The sequence below is a fragment of the Carcharodon carcharias genome, chromosome 17, assembly GCF_017639515.1.
Source record: "Carcharodon carcharias isolate sCarCar2 chromosome 17, sCarCar2.pri, whole genome shotgun sequence".
Classification (NCBI taxonomy): Eukaryota; Metazoa; Chordata; class Chondrichthyes; order Lamniformes; family Lamnidae; genus Carcharodon; species Carcharodon carcharias.
In genome coordinates, this window is record NC_054483.1 from 12929551 (window position 1) to 12946368 (window position 16818).

The window sequence follows — 16818 nt, forward strand, 5'->3', positions numbered from 1 at the left end:
ATCAATTGTAGGAATTTGCATGTGTACATATGTATATCTGGGAACATTGTGTTTGTGTGTATTTACATTTGTGCAAATAATAAACTGCAATGATCTCTATTGTTGAACGAGCCCATCTGCAATTTGTATCATGTAATGCAGCTGAGTTCCTGCAAGGAAGTTTCAACAGTTTATTTTGTCCTACTTCTAATTTAAATTATATTTTCTCCCAGGTCAATTATTTAACACCTCATATAGGCAGGAGTGACAAAATGACTAGGAAAGATGTAATCTGTGCAGCCTCCTAAAGGACTGAGTTCAAGGATAGCCCATTTCCTCCCTCTGAAGACCACCATTTCCTGAATGGATTTGGATCCATCATGTGCATTCTGACCCAGGAAGAAAATGGGAATGGGTGTGCCATTTGTGAGTTCTCAGAGCACCTCAAAAAAGCTGTATTCCCTCAGGCCCTGCACCTGAGTGTTGGCCTAGGTTACAAGACCACGTTATGGATTCAAATCCGCAAGCTTATAACCGGACAGGAGAATCGTGTCAACTGAGTCAATTTGCCCATTTAGTAATCAGCATTTGATGACATATTTTGTACTAAAGTTGCTCATGTAAATGTAGCATTGGCAAGTCGTAGAAAGTTTTCCATACTAGCGGTTAGTTTTGTTGTGGCAAGTATTCATCAGTTGGCTTAATTACACATTGGTCAGCAGATGTGAGTCCTACAATGTCAATACATTTTTGATATATTAAACTTAACAGAAGATTAACAGTATGCAAGTGTGCTGGAGGGTTTATTGATCATATCCATTACTTCATCTACTTAAAGGAACTGGTGTTGTTAATTTCATGCAAAAATGGAGCACTATGAACCTTCAGTCCTGTGCTTTCCCTACTTCAGATCCGGACCCCGATCTTGGATTACAACTTTTACTGGTTGCTTGCCTTTCAAGGACTTTCCTAGTCTTGGATCCATAAACAGACCATTCACCATATTATACATTTATGGCAGTGGAGGTTGGAATTCCTATTTGGAATTCTGTGACCAGTCCTTGTCTAGATAGAAGTACTGTGATACAGGCCCCCTGAAGGATTCACTTCCACAGTTTCAGTAAATGTTGTTTTTGTCAAAATGAGCATGAGAAAAGGTGAATCTAGTATAGAGTTATGAAATTGAGACTGACACCTGGAGTGGTTTTACATTTCCACACGTGCCCCCAATCTTTCTGAATTTATGATTAAACCTGCTAATTACCAACTGAAACATTAATTTCAAACCCAATTGTAAATGTTGGCAAACTGTTTGGGCCTACTTAATCTTCTCTCGACTGACGGATGAACTAAGGAGAACATAAGGAACAGGCGATGAGGACGCAGCTAATGATGCACTTCAACTCGTTTTAGCTGTACCCTTTGGGAGGACAGTGGTGAGTGTTTTATTATTTACATAAGTTTTTTTTTTCTCTTTCAAAATTATTTTGCTGATCGAACTCAAAAGTTAATCTGATTCCAAACCTGTTTCACTTTTGCATTGAAAAAGCACAAATTTGCTTGTTATTTCAACTGATTTTTCTTAAACAAAATTCAGGAGAAAGTAAACCCTGAAGTATCTGAAGGCCTAATGGTAGGAACATATACCATATTTCTGGTCTATTTTGTTTGATTCTTCACTGTCTGAAGTGCTCTTAGCATGAAGATGGACTGCCAGAAAGAAAGTCACAGCATTAATTTGTCATGCATAGTTATTTTGTACAGATAATTTCAAATACAGCAATTACAAAATAAATTAAGGAAAGTAAAGAAATACATAGTTGACATTTGTAGAGCAATCTTAATCTGCCATGAGAAATCATTAAGTTTGATCAGGTATTCCCGCTTTTGTACCACTTAAATAGGAATAAGCTCCACCAACATCAAATGGAAAATCTACAGTCCAGGAACTTTTGAAAAGCTACTAGATGGTTAAGAGCTAATTGACCTACACTTTGAGTTCCCTCCATTTAACGCCCTGTGCAATATAATTAAAAACAATTTGTAAAAGCAGTAAATTGTTCTCATCAGAATTGCAATCCTGTTAAAATGAATGGAGCAAAACTTGCTCTCAACAGCATTGATCTTAAGGAGAAAAGCTTACAGGCAGGAAGGTGGCAAAGGATGCATTTACATGAACGCTGGGTCAATCTCTTCACAACATCAAAGTTAAATCTCAAAAGAGAACTGCCTTTAAAAATTACAATTGCGTCAAAGCAATTTCCTAATTCCTGGAATTTGTTGGTATAAACTGCAGTCTTGTCTGACTGGCACTATCTGTTGTTTCCTAAGCTTTAATAATAATGTCAATATCCTTTAAAAACATATTTTACACAACACATGCAAGCAAAAGACAACATAGATGCATATAAATCTTCACTTGCGGTAGACACTCAGGTCTGGTATTGTGTCTGGACAAAGTGCAGTTCTCAGAGAGTTAACATGCACAAATTGTGGCCCTGATCTGTCAGCCCATCAACAGTTCACGAGGTCCATGTGCTAACAAAGTGTGTCTGACAGGACCCAGCAGACCAGGCTACAAAGTAGTCTCACCGCCTGTGTCTCTCCGAGCCTTTTCAGTGTCTGTGTCATCATAATCTGACTCCATTTCTATCTTGACCTGTGGGACAGAGCATATGGCATTCCGGGAGTAGTTGAAAGCAGGGGAAGATGGGCAGGAAATCTTGAGGTGTAAAGTTATACTGTGGAGAGATTTAGAAAGAAGAAAAAGTTATTCTTTTCATTTACACGCTTTTTTTCCCCCCCTAAAGTGTGCCACGGAGATCACCTCAAACAGCTGTATTAGTAGGCACTCTGGCACAAGTGGGGAGGCGGTGTTATTGTCACTGACTAGTATTCCAGAGACCCAGGGTGATGCTCTGGGGACCTGGGTTCGAATCCCACCATGGCAGATGGTGAAATTTTAATTTAAAAAAAAAAGAAAAAATCTGGAATTAAAAATGATGATGACCATGAAACCATTGCTGATTGTTGTTAAAAACCCATCTGGTTCACTAATTCCCTAAAGGGAAGTAAATCTGCCATCCTCAGCTGACCTCAATGTGACTCCAGACTCTCAGTAATGGGGAAATTAGGGAAGGGCAATAAATGCCGGCCTAGCCAGCAACACCACATCCCATGAGTGAATTGGAAAAAAAAAAAGTCCCTGAATCAATCAGTGGTCTGTGAGCTGGTGTCAGCCAATAGGAACTTGAGAGCCAGCCGTAATATAGTGACAGCAAGGTCAGAAATCAGCTTGAGCTCTCACTCCAGATCTAGCAATGTTTGCTGAATAAGGTATGTAGACTGGATCAGCTTGGGCTACGAAGAACCTGGTTGATTATGCCTCTATGAAGAACTTTGGGATGTTCTTCTACATTTAAAGTATCGTAATGTAAATGCAAATTATTAGCTTGATGGTACTCACAGTTCACACGTTTGTCTAAAGGCTGTTAAACCTCTAACATCTTCCAGTTCTGATGATAGGTCATCCATCTGAAATTATAACTTTGTTTCTTCACCGATGCTGCCTGACCCGCTGAGTGTTTCCAGCATTTTTCTACTTCTATCTACCTTGTTGTATCTTTTCATTGTTATAAATGCTTCCAAAATTACTGTGCAGCAATCGGTGTTAAACTAGCAAAAAATGCTCTTCCTTCTTAAATGTATTTCCTCATACCAGTCAGCCTGCTCGTGAATATGCTTTGTGCTCTAAAGCCTCAACATCCATCCTATGGTGTAGAGCCTAATACTGCACACCCTCCTCATGCTGAAGTCGTCTTAAGGTTTTATGTAGACTTATCATTACCTCTTGGCTTTTAGGAGCGGGAAGGTCATTCAGTTCCTAGAACCTGTTCCACCATTCAATTAGATTGTTCCTGATCTACCGCAAGTCCATTTATACACCTTGGTTCTATATCCCTTAATATACTTACCTAACAAATACAGTCAATATTTTATATTCTATACTTCTTGTGAATAAACCCAGAGTTCCATCATTGTTCTTGACCAATGAACTATTTTTGAAATACAGTCACTGTTACTTAGGTAAACATCAACATTTTTACTGTAATACAAGCAATTAAAACAACTTTATTACTTCTCTGTTCTGCACTTAGACCACACAGAGGAATACAATCTAAACAGGAAGCTACTCAATGCAAAATGGTGCACTCAGATCTGGAATTTTGGCAATATTTTATCTTGTAAAAAGAAATAAAAAGATCAGTGAGTACCTGCGGTCGAGTGAATCGGAGTTGTATGATGACTTTTCAGCTTGCATAGCTCCAGCTAGAGGACCTTTCTCCTGGTAATCAATCACATTCACAATTCAGGTGAAGTAAAGATATTAAACAGACTCCAAATTGTACCTCTCAACTTGGCGTGGTTGCATTGAGATATCCAACGGCACCATGGAGAAAAGTGAAATCCCTTGAACTGGCAAAATCAGCTGACTTTCTTGCTTTATGGAGAATCAATGCCTTGAACTGCAGCCATTTAACACTCAGCAGGTTCAGCAAGATGCCCTGTACTCATGCAAACTGACAAAAGTCATGTAGATGGGAAATTCCTGGTTTGAGGTAAAGGATGTTTGCTACCCATGATGTCATTTCTCTGCTATCATCTGAGTTGAGGGTGAAAAGCTAGGGTGTCGATCATGGCCAGGACCGATATGAAAAATAATTTGATGAAATGACTGATGTGGCAGGGAAAGGTTAGAAAGGAATGGACACTGAGACAGGCCTTCTATCTAAAGTTTAATGTGGAACATTTTGTAAATCACTAAGTTGTGCTCTGTCGAAAATTGGCACATGAGAGATATCAGAAAAGCAAATCCTGGTCCCTCTCTCTGGCAAGGCATGGCTTCACCCAACAATGTTCCTACAGTGATACAGAGGAGGGAAACCTGCTGACTTTACCTGCTCTGGGCCTATGTGGGACTTCAGCACCAAACCATCATGTATGATGTCTGTCCTTGGCTTGCTGCATTGTTCCAGTGAAGCCCAACGCAAACTGGAGGAACAACACCTCACCTTCCGACTAGGCACTTTACAGCCTTCCGGACTGAATATTGAGTTCAACAACTTTAGGTCTTGAGCCCCCTCCTCCATCCCCACCCCCTTTCTGTTTCTTCCCCCTTCCTTTTGTTTTTTCCAATAAATTATATAGATTTTTTTTTCCCAACTATTTCCATTATTTTTAAATATTTTTAAATCTTTTATGCTCCCCCAACCCCCACTAGAGCTATACCTTGAGTGCCTACCATCCATTCTTAATTAGCACATTCGTTTAGATAATATCACCAACTTTAACACCTATGTGTTCTTTTGTTCTGTTGTCTGTGACATCTTTTGATGATCTGCTTTTATCACTGCTTGTTTGTCCCTACAACCACACCCCCCCTCCACTTCTCTCCCCCCACCCAAACCACCCCCTCTTCCCCCCCCCCCCCCCCCCCACACACACACACACACCTTAAACCAGCTTATATTTCACCCCTTCCTTGGATTCACTCAGTTCTGTTGAAGGGTCATGAGGACTCGAAACGTCAACTCTTTTCTTCTCCGCCGATGCTGCCAGATCTGCTGAGTTTTTCTAGGTAATTCTGTTTTTGTTTTGGATTTCCAGCATCCGCAGTTTTTTTGTTTTTATTTTTGTTTTTATATATGGATGATTCTTAACTGCACTCTGCCTGATCAGTTAGAGATGTAACAGGTTTTAAGTTATTACAGAGGCATGGAAAGGGCAGAGGGGAGGCAAGTTCCAGGACAGCAGAGTTCAGCAAAGGCATTTTCCCTGTCTGAGTTTGCTTGAAACCTGTTACATCTGGCACATTTTTCAGGTGAAACTACAATTTACTTGTACTACTTTCAATTTCATATACTGCTTTCACTGCTCAAGGTGCAGTCTCCTCTACACTGGGGAGGCCAAATGCAGATTGGGTGATCACTCTCAGCCACCTGCCATTTTAATTCTCCACCCTGCTCCCAATCTGATATCTCTGTCCTCAACCTTCTACCAATAAAACATAATGGAAGCTCGAGGACCAGAATGTCATCTTTAGATTTGGCACTTTCCAACTTTTTGGATGCAACATTGAGTTAAACAATTTCAGATGATAACCATTGCTCCCATTTATTTGAACCGAAGCTGTTAGTCCCCTATGCACCTCCTCTAAACCACCTTTTGTTTCTTTCCTTGTTCCATTACCATCCCCTTTGTCTTTGCACCATTATTCCATTTGTCATTCAATCTCTCCTGTCTTCCACCCTATCTCAAACTTTGCTTTTTGTTCTTTCCTCCCCTCTCAGCTTTCTCTGTCTCTGGCTTAAAATTAGCTGCATGTCCAACTTGATCCAGTTCTGTTGAGAGGTCATCAACCTGAAACATTAACTGTTCTTTCCCCACAGATGCTCTCTGACCTGTTGAATACTTCCAGCACTTCCTGTTTATGTTTCAATTTTTTCACATCTGCAGTGTTTTACCTTTGTAAAAATATAATCAATTGCGTTGGGATGCTCTTGACCTAGGTTAGCAGAGGCCACCACCCACACCCTGTTCTATCTGTTTCATTCTTTCTCTCAGCAAAAGACAAAAATAAAGTAGGAGAGATAAATACATTCAGTGTCACTTTATCGAAACCTCTTCATTTACATTGTTACCTCTCCTGCTCTTTTCAGCCTCCGGGTGGATCAGTCTCAGGCTAGAATCTTAATAAAGAGAACATGGAAAACACTCAAATGCTGGAACTACACAGCAAGCATCTGAAAGAACAGTTCAGGTGAAACTGTTGTGGTGAAGGGTCCCACCCAGCATGCCAACCTATTTTTAAGATGCTGACTCAGCATTTCAAGCAGTTCCTGTGTTATTCCAAAAGGAAAATGCTCTGTCACTCTCAAGGATAACTCACAATGAAACAAGCCGTTGATTTGCTCCACACTAAGTTATCCTTCAAACTGAAACCTACAGCATGGTACAAGTGAAAAGCAGCAGAAAAGAAAATGAGATAAATGAGCAAGTAATGACTAGGTGGCACTAGAAAGACTGATAAGCATCTAGAGCTGCTGGGAAAGGATGAGTTTACTAAGAGCCTTGGTTTTGACACTGGAGTTTAAGAAGAACAGAGTGAAATGACTGCAGAAATATCAATTAAAGAGAAAAGCTGGCCCGATCCTCCGGTTTCCTCCTGGTGTCCAAAAAAGGTGGATTGGGTATGGTTAAATTGCCCCTGTGTGTATGTGTGTGTGTGTGTGTGTTTCTGTGTCCACTCTGTGATGGACTGGTGTTGCGTCCTGGGCGTGCCCGCTTAGTGCCCATAGTCTGTTGGGATAGACTCTGACTCCCCATGATCCTGAGTTGAATAAAGTGGTTCTGGAAAGTGAGCGAGAAAAGCTAGAGGCAAACGGAACTAAAAGCAGTTAATTGAGTCCCACTTTCCACCCTCCATACACGTGAGTTCAAAATTCTGCTGCCTATCTCCTAGCTTGCCACAGCACCCCTGTGCTAGCTGACTCACAATGACTTCTGGTTGAGTAACGTCTCGATGTTAAAATTCTCATTTTCTTTTTCAAATCTCTCCATGGTCTTGTCCCTTTCTATCTCTGCAATCTCCTCCAGCTGCACAACCCTTTGAGATATCTGTGCATCTCCAAAACTGGTCTCTTGAACACAAATCATTTCACCATTGGCAGCCATGCCTTCAGTTGTCAAGGACCTAAGCTCTGAAATTCTCTTCCTAAACCTGTCCACCTAGTTACCTCTCTTTCTACCTTTAAGACACTCTGTAAAATCCCTCCCTTTGATCAAGTCTTGGTCATCTGCCCTCAGTGTCAATCTTCACTCCTGTGAAGCACCTTAGGACGTTTTACTACATTATGTAAATGTGAGTTGTTTTAGTGGAGTCACCAGCATAAAAGTGAATGGCGGAGTAAATTTATCTTCCTGCTAGAAAGCCTTGGTGAGATAATAAGGTTCTTTTTGAACCCTGGAATAACGCTGAAGAGTCTGAAATCCAGAACTGTGACAATCTGACAAAAAGATAAGCAAGTAAAGGCTTGATGCATATCTGTGCTTCTGACAGATTTCAAGAGCTGGTTCTGATATCTTTGTTGAAGAAAGTCTTGCAGGGACAAGTATCACATGATTATTATAGAGGCCTGCGTCAATTTGGTTTGCTACAGCGAACCAGTTTTTCTACCTGTTTTCCTTGTGCACTATTTCACAGCTCACCAAGCTGCAGGTCACTACAGAACTTTTAAAGAAATCTTAGTATTCTCAACAAAATAATGATTGCATTTATGAAATACAGTAAAGTCTTCATGTCGTGATCGAACAGGCAAAGTTTGTTCTTTATTATCTGAGGTGAACTGGTGTATTTAAGAAATGTATTATTCAAGAAGCCATCAAGTTTTTATTCACTTAAACTGTTCTTTGCAGTTAATGCCTTTAAAAATTGAGTGACAACTGTCACTAACTAACACCAAGATAAAAGACGAGATTTCCAATGCTGCCTGCTAGATTTGTGGAAGCAATATCCAGGTAGTTGACCCCAGCCATGGTGATACTTGGCCACAACAATTAGCTTTAGTAGTTCAGAGCTCCACAGGGGAAAACTGATCACTTTGGCAAATAGTCTGTGGAGCTAGAGTGGACAAAAGAGGAAGTTGGGGAAATGAAGAGGGTAATGAAATAGCTAAAATCAGCCAAGAATACCAATAATGAAGTGAGTGCGCTTCAAGCTTCAATTGTTAAAGCGGAGTAGAGAAGATTAACTTGTTAAATGATTTTAATGAAAGTGGTTATTGACTTTAAAAGCGTGGAAGAGACTAGTTGATTAGTTGAGTATCCAGTTAAGATATTTAAAACAAGCAGCTGTTGTTGAGAACTTTACTCACTAGCAGGACCCTGCGAGCCATTTTTCTGTGGTTCAATTTGTTCCATTGGAATCTTTACTGGCACTGAGGGATTGCGAGTCTTGGGCTGGAAGGAAACCTAGAATTTCAGGCAGAAGGTTTAGGATTTTAATAGATGCAGCATTGTTATTCTGAATCTGACAACAAAGTGAACTGGCATAGTGATATTGTCACCGGACTAGTAATCCAGAGACCCAGGGTAATGCTCCGGGTTTGAATCCCGCCATGGCAGATGGTGAATTCAATAAAAATCAGGAATTAAAAGACCATGAAGCCATTGTCAATTGTCATCTGGCATCCTTACCTGGTCTGTCCTACACATGACTCCAGACCCACAGCAATGTGGTTGACTCTTAAATGCGTCCTGAACTAGGACAACTAGGGATGGGTAATAAATGCTGGCCTGGCCAGCAATGACCACATCCCATGAATGTATAAAAAAAAATTTACAGAGTAGAAAGTCCCAATAATCAGACCATTGATCTGCCAAGCTACTGTGCTATCATATAGTGGAAGGCCAGTCTTGTACCTGTTATTCTTCAGATTGCAAGTTGATGCCTTATGGTATGAGATGTACAGAATGGCTCTGCAAGCAAGTCTCATTTCAGGTTTGGAAGATGATCAAACCTTCAGCTTTGATTTTTTGTGTTGTCATTTGGTCACCTTTCATATTGCATCTGGGTGTTTCTAGTATGTATGTTTTCCAGTACAAGTTCTCATCCAACTTGCCCTCTGATTTTATACTTTTTTTTCTCCTTTCTAATTTTGCTTCTATCCCAAAATGGAGCAACTCGTGCTATGCCAATGATTTCAATTGTGAAGTCAGGCTCCAGGAATCTTGTGGAAGTGGTGCTCTTGACATGTAAGTCCGAACCTCAGTGATTGCCTTGAAAAAAATATTAGATTAACATTATTTGATGGATGTACTGCCAGCAGAGACTATTAAGCACCAGTTAGGTTAGGGAATTTGGCCGCTATTCTTTTTCTTAGCCAAAGAAGGTGAAGGCTAACTGTAGAATCTTTCACTGAGGTTAATCAACTTTGTAAACACCAAGGACTGATTTTCACTTGCAGCTTTCACCATCAGTTCACCCATCGAGATATTGCGTGATTCTAATTGTCACCCTGAAAAATCTTGAATCAACAGTGCACTCGGACTAAGCTATGCCTTGTTAGGGCCTGTTAAGTTCAGGGTACTCTGTATCTGATTTGAAAATGAGATGGGCTACAGGTAATCCTGTGAAGAATAAGGAGGATTCGGAAGTTAATTTTCTTTCACATAAATTTTGGATCTGTGAATCAGTGTTGTACAGCAGACATTAATGGATAGCATTGCTTGGGTGGGAGGGAGAATGGTGAGATTTCAGCCTTGGAGTATATCACCTGCCTGCTTGCTGGGCTTCGGATGAGCAATGGTCATGCATTGATTTAAATTGTGGTCAAATAAGAAGTTCTGATCAGTGCACGCAAGTAAGGACTCACCAATATATTGACTTAAGTGCAATATAAATATTTGAGTTTAAGATGTAGTTACAATTTGAGCCAAATCGAAGTCTGAAGGAACAGGAACGGACATCTTCAAAATATGCTTTGTGAAAACCTGACACTCAAAACAGTTGTCAATTCACCAGAACTGCCCAGGACCTTTCTGCAAATAATTTTCAGAATGGAAGCTCTTCGTATCCTGGGCTGGAAACCACCTTGCTGAGACAGATGTTGGAATGGATGAGAAAACAAACAGAACAGTTGGTCGAACATCTTCATGTGGATGAGCGCTGAACACAGATGCATCATAGTATCATTAATTTTTGTATTGCAGGAAGGAATTATTTGGCTGTCACCTCTGTTCGGGCTGTCAGAAAGAACTGTTCACTTTTTTTTCTGTTCTCCTGCTTTTATCTCTTTTAAATTTGTCCTTTTTCAAATATCATTCACTTTCATCTTGAAAACAATTATGAATTCTGCTTCCAGCACTGATCTAGTAACTCCCTTCTTAAAAGATCTATCTATCTATGAGCAGGTTGTTTTATGAGGAAAGGTTGGACAAACTTGGGCTTGATTCCACTGGAAGTTAGAAGAGTGAGGAATGACTTGATTGAAGTATATACGATCCTGAATGGTCTCAACAAGGTGGATTGGAAAGGATGGTTCCCTCTTGTAGTTGAGTCCAGAACGAGAGGGGGCACTGTTTTAAAATTAGGACCTGTCCCTTTTAGGACAGAGATGAGGAGAATTTTTTTCTCTGAAGGTTGTGCGACTTGGGAACTCTCTGCCTTAGAAGGCAGTGAAGGCAGAGTCATTAAATATTTTTAAGGTGGTGGTAGATAGATTCTTGCTAGGCAAGGGAATCAAAGGTTATTGGGGGCAGATGGGAATGTGGAATTTGAAACACAAGCAGATCAGCCGTGACCTTATTGAATGGTGAGCAGGCTCAAGGGGCTGATTGGCCTACTTCTGCTCCTATTTCATACATTCGTATGTATCCCTTCATTCTTTTAATGATCGTGAATTCCTGGCCTTTAGTTACTGACTCACTGATCAGTGGAAATAAGTCTTCCAGATTTTCTTTATGAAATCCCCTCAAGATCCTGAACATTGTTATCAATTCTCCTCTTATCCTTCTGCCAGAGACATGAGCACAAAATCTAAGCAGATGCTCCAGTTCAGTACTGAGGGAGTGCTGCACTGTCAGAAGTGCCGTTTTTCTTCAATGAAATGTTAAACCAAGGCTTTGACTGTCTCTCAGGTGCACATAAAAACTCCATGGCACTATTCAAGGAAGAACAAGGGAATTCTCCCCAGTGTCCTGGCCAGTACTAATCCCAGTCCATAAAAATCTGCTTATCACATTGCTATATGAGAAACTTACTGTGTGTGCAAATTAGCCACCTTATTTCCTACTTTATAAAAATGATTACACTTCAAAACTACTTGATTAGTTATAAAGTGTTTTGCAAGGTGCTGAAGTTGTGAATTGTGCTAAATAGATGAAAGACTTTTCTTTATTTTTGTTTCAATGAAAAGAGCCCCAATTTCATAGAATCTTGGAATAGTGCAACACAGCAGAAGGCCATTTGGCCCATCGAATCTGCACCAGATCTTTCAAAGAACGATCTATTTAGTCCTACTTTTTGCACATCTCCCTCCAGTTTTTCCTCATATTCTACTGTTTTTCTTCAAACTGACTGGGACCATTTTGTAACTAAAGACCATGCTGTGACATGATCCAGAGCTGGGCTTCAGGTCACCAACTGGAATCCTTTCACCCGCTGTGAACATTTTGTTAATTATATTATTTTATTTCTGTAACGTTCTGCGTGACAGCTTCCGTTTTTCCAGGTAATGCATGAATAGATTTTAAATTTCAGTGAAATCAGGATTTCCTGTACAGATCAGGAAGATCCCAGGCTTTTTGTTGGAAGAGGTGCATGTACACTGTCGTAGGTGAGCAGAGGGGAAAAGACTGCCTGAGGTTTACCAGTGGCTGTGCTGAGGAATTCATATATGTGCATGTCATGTGAGGACAAAATAAGTATGAGCTATGATGTGCTCATGGAAAATAATCTGATAATACCCAACACCAAGATTGAATGATCAAAACTGATGACTTGTGTGAGGTTGTGGAGAGCTGACAGTGTCCTAAACCACTCCCCCTCACTTCTCCCTCCATCTTTAAGATGCTCCTTAAGATTGATCTCTTTGACTAAGCTTTTGGTGGCCTGCTGTCATACTGCCTTTAGCTCGGTGTCAATTATTGTCTGGTTATGCTTCTGTGAAGCATCTTGGGATAATTTACTGTGTTCAAGGTGCCATATAAATGCAAATTGTTGTCCTGCTGGGGAGGAGAAATGCTTCAATAGCTTCTTTCTAATACATCAGTTTTAAGTGATGGACAGAATAATTTTATGAATAAGCTGTCAGCTTTTGCTTTTGATGTAATGCTGGTCCGAGAACAGCAGAGTGCACTGTAATACAAGTGATGCTGGATTGAATCTTGCAAGAAGCAATTTCCTCCCTCAAGACAGGAATCCAGTTGAGATGATTACATAGAAACTAATGGATTCCCAGGAATAATTACAGAAATGAAGTTAAAAGATTCAGATTCCTCCTTTCAAATGAATCCAGGGTTTAATTTAATATTGTTGAACTATTTTTAAGTGTATACCCACTTTTTTTCCCCCTTTTTGGTGAATTTTGGTGGGGAGGTGGTGATGATCAGCCTGTTGAACCACATCATGAATTTTCCAACAAATCCTTGATCCCAGACCTTATGGCCCAGAGTGCCACTAGACCTCCATTGTTTGACTATAAACACTGATAATTCATGGGAAGATATTCAGATTTAACTGTGTTTAAACAAATGTTGACTGCAAGTACACTCCACGTGATTTGCACTAAGCAATGAATACTGTGTTTCCTAAATGTATAGAATGATGATGCATCCAGAGATTAAAATTGACAGTGGGTATACTAACAGCAGCATCATTGCCATTGTGACTGTCCACTACCTCTTTATAAGGCAGGACCTGAACCTTGATGTTGTGTCCACAGTTGTTCTTTCATTGACTTGATCTCTTCAGCAGAGTTTAGAGACTGTGGGTGTCATGGCTAATTCAAGGGTTAGCTCATCCACCTTTTGTTGAAGTTTCCTTCATCAAGGCTCCTTCGTCCAGGCATTCATCCGGCCAAAGCCATTGGCACTTTCTGGAGGTGACCTGGTTATTTAACCGACATTCAGTGTTGACCAGTCATTGGTAGCACTGGCTACTATTGTTATTATAACAGATTTTAACTCCTGAATTGACAGGAGCATTTATTGTACTTGTGGCATGCGTGCCTGAGCTTATAGTAGATAGTGTCAGAAATAAAATCCAATGTCTACTGCTATGATGCCAATTAAAATAACAATGTTGAGTTCTCTGAATTATTAAGTAGAGGCATTGTGGATATATTATTAACGTTCAGATACAGGGTGCCAAGATTTATCCTGATCTGTGATGAAATAAGGACAACACTAATTGGGTTCAGTTTCTCGTGGGCAAGTGATATTTGCTGTTTCTCATCAGTATCCTTGCAATTCTGACAGAAAGTGTGGGCAATGGATAAGAAGAGCATTGAGCTTGGCTGTAATCGAGTCCGCTGTCCAGCCAATAGTTACTTCGGACAAGGCATGGTGCCACTGAATCAAGGAAGTGTCAACATTCGAATGGAAGAATTGTTAGGTTAGTACATCCTATGCAAGTCAGTTCCACAGCTTAGGTTAAATATAGTCAAGATCCCCACCATCTGCTTTATCCTTTTCCCTCCAACTCCACCAGTACAACCTCCACCATTCCCTGAGCTTTTCTGAGATTTAAAACTTTGCTTCAATTTCACCAAATCATGTCTTGAATATTGTAAAAGGACACAAGAATGTTTGGCCATTTAGATACTTTTTCTGGCATTTGTTCTATTTGTCCATCAATAACCTCAAACTATCAATTTTTTAAATAACTTGTCTGCCTTTGTTTGGTTTAACCAATCTGCAGTGTGTTTTGACATTACTGTATGATATCACAATACATTGCTCCCTGTGAATGTCACTCCCTGATGGAAACAACAGCTCATACAATTGTCTCTTGTGTAGTTGTGCATTGCGTATTCACGTGGTAGTGTGTGGTGCTGGCATTCTACACCAGGGGGTTGTTGGCTGAGGTTCTGGGGGGGTGGTGGGTGCAGGGCATGGGAGTTGCTTGAAATGTCCCAATCGAGGATTCTCTGCCTCTTCCCTTACTCATCCTTCAGTGTACAAGCAGATGTCTGAGCTCATCCTTTGGCTGAGTGTGTGGGACAGAGCAATAATTACCAAGGGAAAGACTATAGCTCAATCAGAATGACACCAATGCTTCACCAGTATACTGATACAGTATATCCATGATGCAGCTGCACCTTGCCACAGCACAGGGTATTACATCTATCCTAGCCAACAGTGAGAGCTGTGTTGGGAAATTGAACCCAGAAAGTTTGGTGGTTTTATAGATCCCACTAGCCAAGCTAATTTTAGTGTGTACCCTAACTGACTTTAGAGAACTCCAATCTGATCAGCCTGGGCAAGATCTGAATCCCTGCCCTGAAAGTTTCAGATGCTGTTACTAACTCCAGTGGATGAACGATCATGTAATTGGTAGTGCGGTAGCTGTGTGATTTATTGTCAAAGCTTCTAACTGCTTGTTTCTGGTTTTGAACCTGTTCATCACAGTGGGTGAAAACTACATTAAGAATGAAGCGTAAATCAAATGGTGAAATGGTGTGTGTTTCATTGTAGCTGCTTTGCTTACCTCATCTATGCTGTCCCTGTCTTGGTCTTTGGTCTTCAATTTTCTTTTCTTCTTATCTTCTTCCTTTTTGTCTTTTTCAGGTAAGATATCATCTAACCAAGCGAGGTCATGCTGGGAGAAAACGAAGTCCAAGAGCTTCCGCACAAGAATGAGAGCAAGGATCTAGCATGTTGATGGAAATAAGCAAGAAGACTTTGCAGGTGAACACCTGTGCAAAACTTTTACAAACTGCAGAAGTAAATTGACACGAATCACAGAATTTGCAAAGAGTTAACTTTTACAGGTTGGAAAATCAGTATTTTTCCCCACTTTGCTGTCACGTTCTAATTCCTAAAAGCAAAGCTGAAAAGCTTACAGAAGTGTGTTGGTGAGATGTGACATACAAAGACAGCAAGAGGCTGTTCATGATGGCGCACATGAGTATTGTGGCCTGTTGGAGCCTGTAGCTTTGGGTTTCAGTGGTTTCTGAATTTACCTCTTGGTTAATGGAAGGTATATTCTTGGCTCTGGCTGTTTAGTCATGCAACACATGGGTTTATTTAACATCGTGTGCCACCTGTCAGCTGCTGCAGAAGACTTCTAAACCTTGCTATATGTGAGGTCTTGCCCCTCACCACCACAGCTTTTCTTAACAGTAATCATATAGTCCCCAGTCCCCTTCAGCTCTGGAGATTAGAACAAGGCTCTTGCAGATATTCCTAGCAAAGATGTCCATGATAAATGGAAAGAAGCAAATTGCATATCAAATTGTAGAATCAAACCATAACATCAAAATCTTCCACTCGAGCTCAACTGCAAAGGGAAACATTCACTTGGTACACATTCACACCTATTTAGGATAGAGAGGAAGAGTCCAATTTTTTTGTCTAACAAAGTACTGTTAAGAATACAACTATGTGAGTTTACATGGCACCTTATCATGTCCTTGGGATACCCCACTGCTTCCTCACAACCAATGAATCGCTTTTTAAGTATAGTTACTGTTATGCAGCAATGTAGACAGTAAAAATATGTTTGAAAGTAAGTAACATTGCATGTGTGAGAGCACAGTGAGGTGATAGAATTAGAACCAGTTCTACTTTGTAGAATCATACAGCACAAAAAGTGGCCATTTGGCCCGTCATATCTGTGCCAGCTCTTTCAAAGAGCTTTCCAGTTTGTCCCATTCCTCTGCACTTTTCTCACAGTCCTGAAGATTTTTCCCTTTTCAAGTATATATCTGATTCTCTTTTGACAATCAGTGTTAAATCTATTTCCACCACCCCATTAGGAGTATATTCCAAATCATAACAACTCGTTGGTTAATAAAGAAAGTTTCCTTATCTCCCTGATAGTTCTACTGCCAGTTATCTTAAATTCAGTTTCTCATTACAGCATTAAAGAAAGCCATTAAACAGCATGGTGAAGTGCAATATAACACAGAGTGACAAGAAATCATTGGACACTATAAATTTCAAAAAGGAAATAAATCCACTTTCATCTTTTTAAAATATTGCTATCAGGACACATTGTGCCACTGATAAGCTCCAAGCCCTGGTATGACACTGTTTAGATTTAAACAAATACAATCT

The 16818-nt window shown here is 40.2% G+C and overlaps 1 protein-coding gene across 1 annotated transcript in view; it reads right to left on the minus strand.

Annotated features, from left to right (window-relative positions):
• Positions 1-1712: 1712 nt before the first annotated feature.
• Positions 1713-16818, minus strand: part of slc4a5a (solute carrier family 4 member 5a) — a 78164-nt gene continuing 63058 nt past the window's right edge. Inside the window, exons 23-25 of the mRNA XM_041209921.1 lie at positions 15248-15409; positions 4254-4324; positions 1713-2720 (exon numbers count right to left, since the gene is read on the minus strand). Coding sequence (XP_041065855.1) covers positions 2555-2720; positions 4254-4324; positions 15248-15409 — 399 coding nt within the window. The 3' untranslated portion in view covers positions 1713-2554. The remainder of the gene's footprint in view (positions 2721-4253; positions 4325-15247; positions 15410-16818) is intronic.